Genomic DNA, 14643 nt, shown 5'->3' with positions numbered 1-14643 from the left:
CAAATTGCACACACTCGTTAATATCAGTCCCTTATACGTGTGTGATCTTTTTCGGCAAGATCCATCAATTCTCTGAGAAATCAACAGAAATGTCTAACTAATATAAGGGTTCTCCTCTGACCACATCCGTCCATCAGGCGTTGTGCTTTTTGCGTAATCCTTTCAACTAACAACAGTCACTGACGTCACCTCAAGGTTCCATCAGTCAGACATCCAGGTGTTAAACAGGCCTAATTCAGTACAATGTAAACTCTCAGCTGACTCTTTGTTTGACTCCCTCTCTACTTAATCAGAGAATCATTTAGACATCAGAAATCTACGTATTGATTACTGAATCACAGAAGTTCATTGCCTTTGTGTTAAGAAGCTGGAAGCATGAAAATCCTTTTTCCTCAAACTAAACAGTTTTCATCTATTCAACATGGTACTTTGATTACTATTCTGAGAAAAGTTTGAACATCCTTTTTTTTAGATCATAGGGTAAGATGGTGAATATGAATGTTTAAAAGGATAGTTAACCCAAAAATTTAAATTCCCTCATTATCTACTTACCACTATTGTCCCTAAGCCCCAACATTCAAATTCAACTCAAACGGTGTCATTTACGACATGTTTTTAGTCTAAATGTGATCCATGAGGATATCAGAGGGGAGTGAAACATTTTTGGTGAACTATCCCTTTAAAGGTCTTCTGCACCAGTTCGATGATACATTGCCAACCACCAGCAGATAGAGGTGTCCAGCAGTGGATGTTAGGGACATATCATCAGTTGTTAACCCTCTGCTAAGACAGGCCCACGCACAGGCTGATCAGATCTGGGTGTGTGCCCCTAGCATCTTGGGACCCAGTTGGGATCTTTCCTCCGGATCCAGAACCATTGGCCGCAGCAGGAGGTCCCTCTCTGTCCCTGTTCCCCTTCTGCCCTGGGACAGAGAGTAATTAAGTCTTGATTTATTTATTTTCTGAGCTTGACGACTCTCCTCAGAAATGCTTTAGAGTTTCCATGACGATGCGCAGCTCATCCTACTAATGAGGACTGTGTGACTCCAGAACAACACAGCTAAGTGAACACTGACATGTCTTCCACTCAGTTTCCCTTCCAATCGACTGAGTTTCAAATGATCCGTTATGCTGTATTTCCTCTGCGTCTAAGCCACAGAGAGACAGTTAAGACTCTCACATACATGAGTGATTTGTAAATCCCGACAGAGAATGTAACTATTTGAACACCTTCATAATTTCTTTGAAATATTAATAATGTGCTAAATAAACCCTGCACAGTGACATGGCATCTTCTACAAAAGGTGGGAGCACGTGAGTCTATATGAAGCAGAGATGACACCGAATACATCTGTACGTAGCCAGGACCTTAGAAATACTGAGTTGAACATTTTCTCTCACAGTCTCCTCTAGACATGACAAGAATTTAATACTTTACTTTGAATAATCCAGAATCTATCAATGTGCAAATATTGTTAATTTCAAAGGTTCCAGTGTTGCGTGCACCTGAGGGTTCAAGTTATCATTATCGCTCAAAGTGACATACTGGAGTGTGAATGGCACCAGACTAGATCCTAATATCCTACTCCAGATGTGTACAGAGAAAAGTCTCCTTCAGCAGAAGAATATAAATATGCACGTACATCATTTCTCAAACAGCACGGAGGAAACAGAACCTTTTGGAGCAGTGTTTTTCAACCGGGTGACAGTTCTTCCATATATAGAACAATTTATTATGGAAATATTTTGTACAGCAGAACTTCTTTTCTATCATCTCTATACTGTTACTCATCTGGCAACTCCTATATATACCTAGGAGTATTTATATATTTGGGTGGGATTTGGGTTTGTTTTACCTGCTGGGAACTGATGACTTCAACTATAGTAGTTCCCATATAGAAATACAAATAATATAGAGATTCAGTGTAGGGCTGAGTGTAAAGGCTCTTAGTTCAAACCTACACTCCTGTCGTTCTGTGTGTGGATGCAAAACCTTAAAGACACAAGATAGTTCAAAGAAATATCTTCTTCTCATCAACGTCAGGCTAAAATAATAATAATAAAAATATAAATAATAATAATAATAATTATTATTATTATTATAAGATAAGATAAACTTGATGAAAAATCCACTTACAGCAGCAGAGAGTCATAAGAAGGCAGACAGGAGAACACAAAAAAGTGTAAAAAATAGAATAAAATAGGTAGCATAATATAAAATAAAATAAAATGATATATACAAATACAGAAAAGATGTGCCTAATATTCATATGGATCAAAATATTTGTACAGAAATGTACTTGAGTAAAGTACAGTGGCAGAGGGTGATTGCAAGAGGATGTATACTGTATTTGTGCTTTATGTATAAGATATAAGATATTATATTATATATTAGACTATTATAATTATATAGGCAGGTATGACATAAAATAAAAAATGTGAGTGTATCAATTATATATGAGTATACATTTAAATTCACTGTTCTACCAAGTGGCAGTATATCATATAGTATAGAAGTTAGCAGTTTATTATATAGTATATATACACACATTATATATATATATATTATACAATATGATATGAATATAAAAAGTTATGTAACTCTGTATATAGATACATACTGTATACTGTACATAAAGAATCAGAATCTTAATTTTAATTCATTGCCAAGCATTAAAAATACCAATATAAAGAATAGTACAAGCACCAGAGGAGGGATTGTGCAATACGTTGTAAGTAAACACTGGATCGTCACAGTACAGTTAGTCCGTTATTTACCACGGGGAGTTAAAGTGTCAAAGTGTGTAAAGGAAAATGTCATAATCATAATAACAACAATAAAAACAATAATAATAATAACAACAACAATCAATGATGAATAGTTTCGTTTCCCGTGAGTCGCCCTGAAGTCAAAAGTTGTCCCCAAATGAATCCATCTCTAACCAGCAGGCTAGATTTCATCTGACCGGCGTGCATGTTTGACGGGAGCGCGCATTCTAATTCGACTTTTATACGGACTCGCGCGCCTTTAACGGCGTCCTCTGAAGACTTTGAAGTGGCCCCCCGCGCGACACCGCGGCGCGCATCACCGCCAACTCACGTCCTCTTGTCGCCGATCGATGCCTTTGATCTCTGCCGACGCCAGTTACCGAGGAAAAATCATTCGCGTGTTCGATGCCCGTGTTGAAGCGTCAGAGGGCCGCGGTGCCACAGCACATACACACTCTGACACACACACACACACACTCTGACACACACACACACACACACACACACACACTGGACTCTCGACGACCAATTACGCACGACCGACGAGGTTAATTAATAATAGCGGCGTCACCCGGAAATGGGATTTTTCCCAAAGCAAGAATGCGCTTTATTTCTCAATAGCGCGCAGACCAATTAAATACATTGATAATTATTAAAGTAGAATAAATTATTTTCTTTGTTTTGTTCTTGTCTCGTTTAGATTTAAAACAAATCAAACGGAATAAAGATGAAAGAGGAATAAATGTGGACGGTCAGGCCTCCTCCGCACCGAAGGCCCCGCTCCCTGCCCAGAGCAGGCCCGCGTGTAGGGACCCCCCTCGGCCGCTTGGTGGCGGTAAAGGCCCAGACTGAAGCACGCAGTGGCACTAACAGTAGCAGACTGAAGCCTGACTCCTCTGATACAGGCAATGTGTTGCTGGCACCAACACAAGTTCAAAACAGCTCATACAACTAGAACCAAACATTTAGACTGAGGATGAACATCCGGAAACAGAAATGTTGTTTAATGTCCAATTCCAATGACTCAAGCACCTGAAAGACCTACGTCATGTTTTATTCACTGTTCATTTTAAAACATTGTTTTTTTGTTCTGTTTTTATCTCTGCCTTATAAATTGGCCTTGCGTGCAGTGAAAGGCGCCTATAAATGAAACTTATTATTAATTATTATTATTACTATTATTATTATTATTATTATTATAATTATAGTATGGAGTAAGGAGGGGGTAGATTGTAGCGTAGCTTAGGTTGTAACTGTGTTGATTTGCCTGCTTTCTGGGTGTTGAAGGACGTTTTAAAGTTCTCAACATGTAAAGAGGAGGGAAATAGACGTTGCACACAAATACAACCTGTTTGTGGTGTCGTTGGTCGGACTGTGTAGTAAACCTGAGCCATGTGCGCAGCAGAGGAGGAGGCGGAGGGAGACGCTGAGTCCACATGTTGTTTCCTGTCACAGAGGAGTGTGTGTGTCTCCTCCCCACCACCCCGCCCCGCGCTCCATTTTGTGTCCGCAGCTCCACTTCTCCGCCACATCGCGCACAAACGGTCAGTGCATCCAGCCACCGTTCAACCCCCTTGAAAATCATGCAACCGGGTTTTTTTTATTTTTATTCCTTCATCCAATACCAAGCCGCCGTAAGGAAAACGTGCAGTTTGTCATTTGTTGTGTATATTTTATTCTGTTTTTTAAACCCAGGCTGCACGAAGGACTCAGATCTTCGCCTCATGAACTGATTCCAAAATGTGGAAACCAGCACCAGAAACTGCGCCTGAAACAGAAAGAAAGATACCAGGCCTCCTCACACGTTGTACAACACCTTTTATATTGATCTTAATGCAATCGATCAATTCAACTTTTCTCTTTCTTCAGAAGACAATTGATTATATGTGAAAATGTCGGATTTTCCTTTTTTTTGTGTATTTATTTGTACAGTTGGCATGTACAGAGTTCACAGAGTATTTGTAATACATCACTGATCTTTATGGAACGTTCAAATGTTGTACAAATACTCAACAAGTTCAATCTAAATCATTTTATTAGGGGTTCATATTTGGGTTATATCCAAACAGGTGAATTGTTGAATCTGGACTAATAACCTTGTTGAGATGTTACACATGTTTTATTTCCCTTCCACATTTTTTTCTAGTCTTTCTCATTTCCCCCTTGTGTGTTTTTCATTAAAAAAAAAAACAATAGTCACTTTCATCATTCAAATGAGCATATAGCTGACAACATGAATTAGTCATATATAAACTACGCCACTTCTCATGTTGAAATTAGTCTTAACTAACTTGACTTGAGCATGTTTGGTTTTGTTGTGTAGTGCTGTGGAAAACACCTCAAGAAAAAAAGCACCCTCACTTCAGAGGTTCCTATTTACTCATGAATATATTATATTTTACTTTTATCTAAGAAAAACATGTATGACTTGTGGAGCTGCTGAGAGCACATCCTGTGTCTGCACAGGAAGTGACACCTACATGCCAGAAGTTGATCATAGTCATCTCTGATTGACTTTTAAACTTTTGAACTCCAGGGCGTCAGTGAGAAGTTTTCAAACTCTCCCTGCAGATCAGCTGATTCCAGTATTAACCCTAAAATGATCTAAAGCAGCCTTTGCATTTAATAAACAACAACACACACTTATCTTGCAGTGTCCATCATATACGGACTTTGTTACAGCTTTTGCTTTGTTGTATTAAATTGAACATTAATGTATCTCATCAGCTGGAAGTATTGCTGCAGGTCAGTTTTGAAACTTTGAAAACATAAAGATTTAATTTAAACCAAACTTAAAAGCTAAGACCTCAAACACTGCATTTGTAGTGAGAGAGCCTAGAGTTGTCTCAGTTCATTTAGAGTCAAGAGTAATAGTTTTAAATAGTACAATCAAAATTCTACAGCTCTTATTCGTTGGGACTAAAAGTGACAATGATGAAGTAAAATCTTTTCCCAAAAATAAATGTTCATGGCCGATTCAATCAAAAGGTTTAATTTCCTCTGAGTGTATCTCAGTTCACGTTTCAACTCAATTTAAAGTATTGTAACTCCAGTTAACAATTTTTAGATTTTTTTGGCCAAAAAGTTAATATTTGAAAATGAACCCACATCAACTCGAGATTTACTACCTAGTTTATTTTGGAGCTTTTAACCACAGCAAGAGGAAGACTGTGAGACATGGTTGAAACATCAGGGCAGAAACTAGTAAGTGGACCGTACCTGTTTGGGTCTGTTTTTTGGGGATTTAAGTTGCATTAGTTAGTTTTGTTCAAATTAAATAAGATAATCCCTTATTAGTCCCATAGGGGAAATTTACTATGTTACAGCAGCAAAGAGAATGCTCAAAATAGACAAATCAGTATACATTAATAGGTAAGGATACACAATTAACACAAGGGAATATTAAAAGAAATAATAATAATAATATATACAATGTAAATAGAAAATATACAGAGTATTAGGATAGCACATATATGAAATTGAAATTGCACAGATTGAAAATGATTATTGCAGTTTAACTACTTAAAGCCCTTATGATTCTTATGAGTCTTATGATTTTGCTCTCTTGTCTGTCCAAATGGCCCCACTGCACATAAGTACAATTTTTGTTGTGGTTTTGACGGTCACTTTCCCAAGAGGAGCACGTTTCTCCGTGCTCACCTTCAATCTGTTTTTCAAAAGAAATATATCTTAAAACATGTCTGGATGAGAGCTTTAAAATGGGTTTTGGGTCAATACCAGTGAGGGCAGTGAATGTTACTGTGTGCTCTGACATGTCAGAGGGGCCAGTTTAGAGAAAGGACCTGATGATGATAGAAGCACTGTGTGCCCATGACTCCAGTTTCTTCATTCATCAAACAAAATGCCCCTTTTTTACATTTTCGAAAAGATAACTACGTGTGATTGGCTGTGTAAGTTCACTCTGAACTTTTCTTTTGTATTTTCACACTCCTCTGCCTTTTGGATGTATAATAAATGTATCCTTTTTTGGAATCTATTTAATTGTGCGAGCATTAAATAAACAATAAATTCCAAACTGCTCCAATGTTCCTCTGCTCTGTTTGTTGCAATTGTAGAAACAGAATAAATCCCAGTGCAGCAGAAGGACATTGAAACATGAACCAATGAAGGAATGTTTGCATATAAGTATTTCACACGTTTCTCTTTTAACAGACAGAAAAAAGCAAAATCATCTCCACCCTTAATGAAGTGAACTGATGAGAAATTATCCAAAATCGTACCATTGTTCCAGTGGTTGCTATACGTTCTTCACAAGGTATGTTAAAATGAATACAATTTTCAGTTGTGAAGATGAAAAGAAAGTGACGCAATACATTTTTACTTAATTACCAAGTTTACCATTAAACCATGTTTATATTTCACTTCTCATATTGATGGTCTTGTTTTTTAACATTTGGGAATAACAAAGATGATCTTGGCTCGGCATTACCATCTACAGACACAAAACATTTTTTTCCTGTGCTGCACAGAACAAGAGAAAAAGATCTGCACTAAAACTCCCTGTTCACTGATTCCTCTTGGCTCTTATCTGGTGAGTTTATGCTTCAAATCTATCACTGCTTTCTTCATTTTTCTAAACTAATAAGCATGTGCACTAGACACTTAGACCCCATTATGTATTTTTTAAACTCTTCCTGTATACTGTGGGTTGATCAACTGGTCAAACATCCTATTTTTGTTGCATGTAAACAACATAAGCAGCCAAGGTCCAGGAGGCCAGAGGTCCGAGCAGCTGGAAACAGTAAGCCTGCATGAGGTCACATTAAAGAGGAATACCAGGGGGCAGCATTAATAGGCAAAAACGGTAAAATGGTCAAGAATAACATGCAGGCACTAACAATCTGTCTCTGCAGCTTGATGGCATATCTCATTAGTCCAGCAGCACACATCCCCTTCCTGTTCCAGTTGCAGCGAATTCGCACGGACAGCGTTTTAAAACATGCAGTCAACATGGCTGAACCACTACCAGGAAGAACCTCCACATGTGACCGACACGCATGTGGCCCTCTCTCAACATTTGACACAGCGTGACTAGAGGATCAGCTAAGGGTAGAAATGGCTGCTTTACAAGAAAATCACAAGAGAAAATATTAGAAAGAGTCCTGAGCCTGCTTTTATGTAGAAGAAACCATTGCTTGTCATCCGCATGATTCACGTTACACTAAATTTAACGAAAGACAGTTACATGATCCAATTAATACAGAGTGAACAGAGGAACCGCTTTCTGAAAAGGGATAAGCGGATCTTTGCAATTACACGAACCGCGAACCTCATATGAATTATATCCACAGTCTGTAACTATTTTCTCGTTCACTTGTGGACCTGCTGTGCCTGGATCTCATTATTTGGTTTTGAACGTGCGTCTTTCTTACTCTCTAAGTGACTTCTTCAGCCTGAGCAGCCTCATCATTGCAGCACAGGCCGCCTAATGAGGACTGATCCTCTCAGTCTGTGCGTTTCTGCAGGAAGGTGCCAAGGTTACACAAGACTTTACCTGTGGGAACACCGTGCCTGGAAAATGCTGCAGAGAGAGAATCAGAATTGAGATTTGTCAAGTAGTTAAAGCATTATGTGATGTAAAGGCCCATTGAGCCTCTAGGGAGGGGGGTTTCTAGATTGACAGTCACAGCTCTTCTTGTTTCTTTTCACAGAAAAACACTCATTCTTCACTTGCTTTTTGTCTTTGATGTTCTGTCACCTAACACTTCTTCATCCATCTATTCACAGGCTGCAGTGACTTATGAACCTTTTGCTCTTCCTGTCGGGGAATCATACAATTTAAGAATAAGTCTGGCATTTATTTGATGATTTTCTTACTTTCAACAATTCTGAAAAATATCATGAAACATCTGTCTCTGTACGAACAAGTTTCACAACTAGTATCTATGGCTCTCAGCTCCAAGTCCACTGAGGACAAGTCTTTGAAATCACCTAAATAACAGTTTTATTTTATTTTATGTTTGTCTTCAAAAAAAGCAGTCTTTGAACAAACAAATAAAACAAGGAGAGAGAGGTGTACTTGTTGGGGACTGCACATTTGATCGCCCTTATTATTGCTTAAGAACTATTCATGGGATTTGGTGACGTGAACAAAGAATACTGAATATTTCCACTCTTACACTGAAAAGCTTTGTAAACACGTAAAGGTAAATGTTAAAATGACCACTGGGTTCACCGTGGACTTCAGCGATAGAAACAACTCGTCTTTAGGTTTTCATAATAACTGCTCTAATCTTTCACTTATGAGCTGCACATAACAGGAATGCTTTGAATGTTTGAATGTCTTTTGAGCTTAGACTACATTTCCCTGGGGGCTCAGCTCTGTGAGACATGAACATGTGATGTTATTACGCTTGTTCAACATGCAGACAGGAGGATGCAGTCAGGACGGGAAACGAGCAAACTTATACACATCTATACTGTTTCTCAGGCCGCAAAATAGCCACGCCTTAAACTGTGAGTCCATCTTTAATATCTGGTTGGACCACAATGTAGTAGTCAGTATCCTCTCTCTCTCTCTCTCTCTCTCTCTCTCTCTCTCTCTCTCTCTCTCTCTCTCTCTCTCTCTCTCTCTCTCTCTCTCTCTCTCTCAGACAGACACGAGGAACATTGTCTGTGCCTGATGTCTCCTCTGCTTTATAATATCAAAAGCACTGGTAGCCTATAATGTGTGAAATCTGCCGTATCAGATAAAGTCCGATTGAATCAGTGGTGGAAAAGAAGGAAGTACATTTACTCAAAAACTATACTTAATGTATTTGTACTTTTACTTGAATATTTCATTTATACTTCTATAAGTACATTTCAGATTTAAATACTGCACCGAGACAGTCCCCTAAAAAACAATCCTACAGTTTGTTTGGTTGTTTGTGCCCATGGTTACTTACATGAAGCATACCGGCCATGTGAGACATCAGCAGCCTTGTGAGACAGCATCCGTCTTTCAAATGTCCCAAAGCAACATCTTTACATTCAAAGAGACAAAGTCCCCTTTTGACCACAGTAGTTATGATGTTGAGCAAAGGAGGACGTCAGGGGATGTTGTTAAGTAGCGACACAGTCTGTGAACAGGGAAAACACAAAACACTGGACTTCACTGAACTTTGTGTCTTGAAACCATGACCAGCCTATGACCTTACTGTAGCCGTGAAGACCACACTATTCTAACCTCAACAAAGAAGCTATTTGGTTCTTTTTGCGAAACCTGACCAGGTTGCTTTTGTGCTGAAACCCAACCAATCTTTAACCACATTGTTGTCACACAAAACCGGTTGAGTTAGTGATTTTACCTGTGGCATTTCTCCTGCTGGGAGCGATTTCCAGAAAAGCTGCTGTAGGTTATATCACAGGGTATATGGACCAACCCCAACGGTTATTTAGGCTGCAGGGCCACATTCTACTCCACCACTCTACATGTTCGATAACTCAAGTTGCAGGTTCATTTTTAATACTTAAAATTTGATTTTTTTGTGCTTGGGGATGGAGAAAAGTAGAAAAGTCTACTAATGCATCATAACAAGTATCATTCTGACTTAAGCCATTCTGCACAGCAAGTACTTCTTCTTTTTGGTATTAGTATACTTTTGTAGTTTTTCTTGATTTTACCTGTAACAGCGTCACTTCACAATCAGAAAAATGAATTGTGGTCACCTAGCATTTCAAAGAGACAACAAAGTGATATCAAGGAAGAAAGGAGGGAAGAGAGAGAGAGAGAGAGAGAGAGAGAGAGAGAGAGAGAGAGAGAGAGATAAAGACAAAGTTGAAGAGCTGAACATTACCTCTTTTGCATTTCCCTGAGGCAGTTTGTCTCTCTTTCTGCATTCCCGCCCAGTTCACCCTGTTTCTCCTCCACAGCCTTTGACCTCCGCCTATCCACCCCTCCCCCAAACACACACACACACACACACACACACACACTGAAAAGAAGACTGTTGACTGTGTCTCGTGATGCTGTTGATGGCAGTGTTTAATGTGCAAGAGAAGAATTTTTTGTACTTATTTCCTGACGTTTCTTTAGTAGAGGGGGATTTTATGTGCAGTTGTGGAATGTAAACAAGTACAGTTATTCAAATACGGTATCTTTAGGACAGATTTGAGCTTATATGTATTTTACTTGAGGATCTCTGTTTGGTTATTTTGTAATATCTAGTCTAAATGTATTTTGCAAATTAGTTATTTTATATATCAAGGCTTTTACGCTTAAGAACACAAGCCAACATTGTATATAATATACTATGGTTATACATATATTGAATATTTGTTTTTTTTACTTTTAGTAGAAGTTATGACAATATACTGTAGCTCCACTTGATGACATGCACACTCAATCACATTAATGTCGTCAGAGGCAGAAAGTCTCGAGTTGTGACAATTTTAACCATCAAGCCATGAATCCAAGCCTGATGCACCTGTTGCAGTTTGTATTTGCTGATTCTCATGTCAAAGACTCATTAGCTGAGGCAAAAAGACTGTACACCACTGGTATTATGGAGAAACCATGGTTTTCAATAGACAAATAATAAAGGAGAAAAGAGAAAAGACAGCTTTTACTTTAGTTGGTCTGCCCTGGTGTCCAATAACAGCAGCAGTGGCTGTATTCACATTCTAACTTCTTGGAGTTCTGCTGCAGGGCAATGACAACATTGTTCCTTTAAGAGAAGTGCAGAGCGTGCTCGTGCAATATTGAGGGTGTTCTGCAAAGGGGGGAAAAAAAACTATAATATTATTTTTAGGAGGCTTATTAGATCAATTCCTTTTAGGAAAACCTTAAGTCTGCAAAGGGAAATGTGTATAACACATACAAATAATGTCCATTTGTTCATTATGTCACTTAAGAACATGGCTGCCCTGGGATGTAAAAACACTGAGGATGATAGATAAGCAATTAGCTACAGAATTCCTGTTTTTCTTGCCTAGTTTTGATCTCAATCACTGTGTGAATGGAACAGATTTTTTTTTGCTACCACACTGGAGAAAAGGTCACTCGCTCACCTTTCACTCATTAGCCTCAAAATATGTTGCATGTTATGGGGGATTTGACCTGTGGAAGCCTGTGACCTGACCAGCTCCCATGTGACCCATGTCTCTGGAGTTCAAGCCACCTCAGGAGAGAAAAACTCCACCTGTGTGTTCTCAAAGGACAAGACAGACCGGAAAGTGGAGCGGCTTCAGAGCTATGGACAGAGAGTCACAGTTCACTGGACTTTGACTGCAGGCCAATACGTTGAGTGCGTTATTACCTTACCAATAAATAATCAGAAATGCTCCTGAAGCTGTGATTACTACATAATCACTATAATAGCTCTACTTCATATTCTGCACTTCTGGCTGTTTAATCCAATAAAGATATGACTCTGGCTTGGATGAGTCAAGTCTTTATGTTACATGATTATTACATTAATTTAAAAATAATATGATACTTTTACTTACATGTAGCTCCAGGACTAACGTTGACATATAGGATGAATTAAACAAATGTATTCATAGCTTGGAAATATTTGAAATAAGCTTACATATTTACTTACAGTAAAGGGCTACTTTGCAGAATAGATAGAGAACATGGCCTAATTTCACCATCTAACGCCAGTACAACCACACATAGACACAGCAGCTTATTTATTCCTATATATGCTACTGAGAAAAAAGACAGTTATATTTGAATTTTAAAAGGCCCTCCTGTGTGTAGGGTCAGCCGTGGTGAGGCAACAGTTAGGCCACTGTACGTCAACTTCCAGGGTTTGGATCCATTTTGTGGATAGAAGCCATTTTCTAACCAGGCGAGGGCACGCGTCGCCTCCGGGCCTGTGCAGTTGTGCCTCCAAAGTGTAGAAGGCGCCTGTCGGGGAGGACGGAGGGTTTTAAAAGCCAATCCTGGACCTGAGAGATGTGAAACCAACACAGGAGAGCGGGAGACGTGCACACACAGAGCGCCAGTCTGTGTGTGTGTGTGTGTGTGGAGGGGGAGAGGCAGGCCTGTGCGCCTCTCTGCCTCCATTTTGAGAAGCCGTCTTCCACGCAGAGGGGCGCGCGCTGTGTGTGCGGTGCTGTTGCCCGGCGACTGCGCCACTTTGCAGGAGTGCGGCAAAATGGAGGAGGCGGAAGTTGTATGTTAAGTCATCTGTTGGAAGCCATGGCCTCAGTGAGCCAGCAGTAACCGTAGCCATGTTGAAAAGGTGCTTGAAGAGCAGAGGGGGCGGTGCGGTTTAATACCCAACGTGAGCCACAGAGACCCCCGCCCGCCTTCTCTTCACCAGCCGGCCCCGGGTGCTGTCATCGCGGCGTGGCCGCCATATCTGGTGCGTTAGTTGCAGTGGATGAGGCTCCGGGCGGAGACAACAGTGCGTCAAAGTAAGTGGAAGGTCTCCAGGTCGCAGCAGCAGCACCCCTGGGTCCCCCGGGGTAAATACAGTGAGCCCTGGGACCTTCTATTCCGCCATTCCCCAAACACCCTGGGGTTCACCAGAGGTCATTTATGAAAGGTCACGGCAACTTGACCGCATTCGTGTCACATTCAGTGGGAGGGCGGCGACACTGTGTGCTGGGCCACCGCATTGGGAGGCGCTGCTCGGTTGATTCAATGTAAAGAAGGCCCTCTGATACCCTGCATGATGCTGGAGCGGTTAGATCACATTACTGAGCAGCGAAGGAAGTCATGTCTCTCTACGTTGCCCGTTATCTCCGCCCGCGCCGCCCCGAGAGGCATCAGGGCGCATGTGTGCTCGCCTGTACGTCATGTTGCGTAAAAAGGCCCCCCGCGCCGTGCACGCGTACAGTACGTAGTGGGGTGGGGGGTGAGGGGGGGGCGAGCCCAGCGCAGGATTGAGATGGGGGGGGCGCATGTAGGCTACGCACGCGCTCATCTGGTGAATACCCCAGGATAAGATTGGAGCGGACCCCTCCCCGTCCTCCTCTCTCCAACCTACTCCAAACGCACCACGTGTTTTCCTCTTTGCAAACAAAAAAAGAGAGAGAGAGAGAGAGAGAGAGAGAGAGAGAAAAAACGCGAATTGGAGTCGGCGGAGGGGCGGCGTCACCATAGAGAGAGAGAGAGAGAGAGAGAGAGAGAGGGGGGCGGGGGCGTTTTCTCCGGACTCGATCCTGCCACAGTTTTCCCCACTCTTCCACCGTAGACCATCATCCAACCCACCTCCTCCACAGTGCGGTACGGAGCCTATAGGCTGCTGCTGTTATTCGTCTGCTGGGGCTGCAAGTCAAAGGATTTCACTTCTTCTCCTGCTCCACGTATTCTCCTGGATTTACAGCTCGATTCCAAACCATCTGTTTTTTTTTTTTTTAACACTTTTCAAATCTCATTTGTAGTTTGCTGTCGAGAAATAATATCCCTCCCCCTCCTCTCTCTCTCTCTCTTTTTGGGTTGCATTTATTTGGTCTTTCTTTTCCGTAAAGCGACCCAGCGTGATTTCCACTTTCAGTCAGTGTGGCAAGTGTGACGCTGTCTTGTTGCGCTATTTGCTAAATCAGGAGAACTTTTTCTTCTTCCTCTGCTGGCTTCAATTCGAGTTATCCCCCGGGTTTGTCTTTTTCTGAGTTTGCTTTTTTTTTTGTTGGACTTGGGACAAAAACAGTTGCCACCATGCACAAGCTCTACATTGGGAATCTAAGCGACAGCGTGACCGCCGAGGACTTGGGGAAAACCTTCGATGAGCACAAGATCCAATACTCCGGACAGTTCCTCATGAAAACCGGCTACGCGTTTGTGGACTGTCCGGACGACCAGTGGGCCATGAAGGCGATCGAGACGTTTTCTGGTGAGTTCAGGTGGACTGGTGACAAAAGACGACACCCCACGACTCTCTCCACCGTTAGTTTCATTCATTCTGCACGGGGAGCGGT

The 14643-nt window shown here is 41.0% G+C and overlaps 1 protein-coding gene across 1 annotated transcript in view; it reads left to right on the top strand.

The window, feature by feature from the left end:
- The first annotated feature begins 13892 nt into the window (after positions 1 to 13892).
- The window catches only part of igf2bp1 (insulin-like growth factor 2 mRNA binding protein 1), a 55797-nt gene continuing 55046 nt past the window's right edge, over positions 13893 to 14643 (top strand). Inside the window, exon 1 of the mRNA XM_047343801.1 lies at positions 13893 to 14558. Coding sequence (XP_047199757.1) covers positions 14384 to 14558 — 175 coding nt within the window. The 5' untranslated portion in view covers positions 13893 to 14383. The remainder of the gene's footprint in view (positions 14559 to 14643) is intronic.

The sequence above is a fragment of the Hippoglossus stenolepis genome, chromosome 16 (assembly GCF_022539355.2).
Source record: "Hippoglossus stenolepis isolate QCI-W04-F060 chromosome 16, HSTE1.2, whole genome shotgun sequence".
NCBI lineage: Eukaryota > Metazoa > Chordata > Actinopteri > Pleuronectiformes > Pleuronectidae > Hippoglossus > Hippoglossus stenolepis.
Note: the sequence above shows the minus strand (reverse complement) of the source record. Positions and strands in the feature narration are given on the sequence as shown.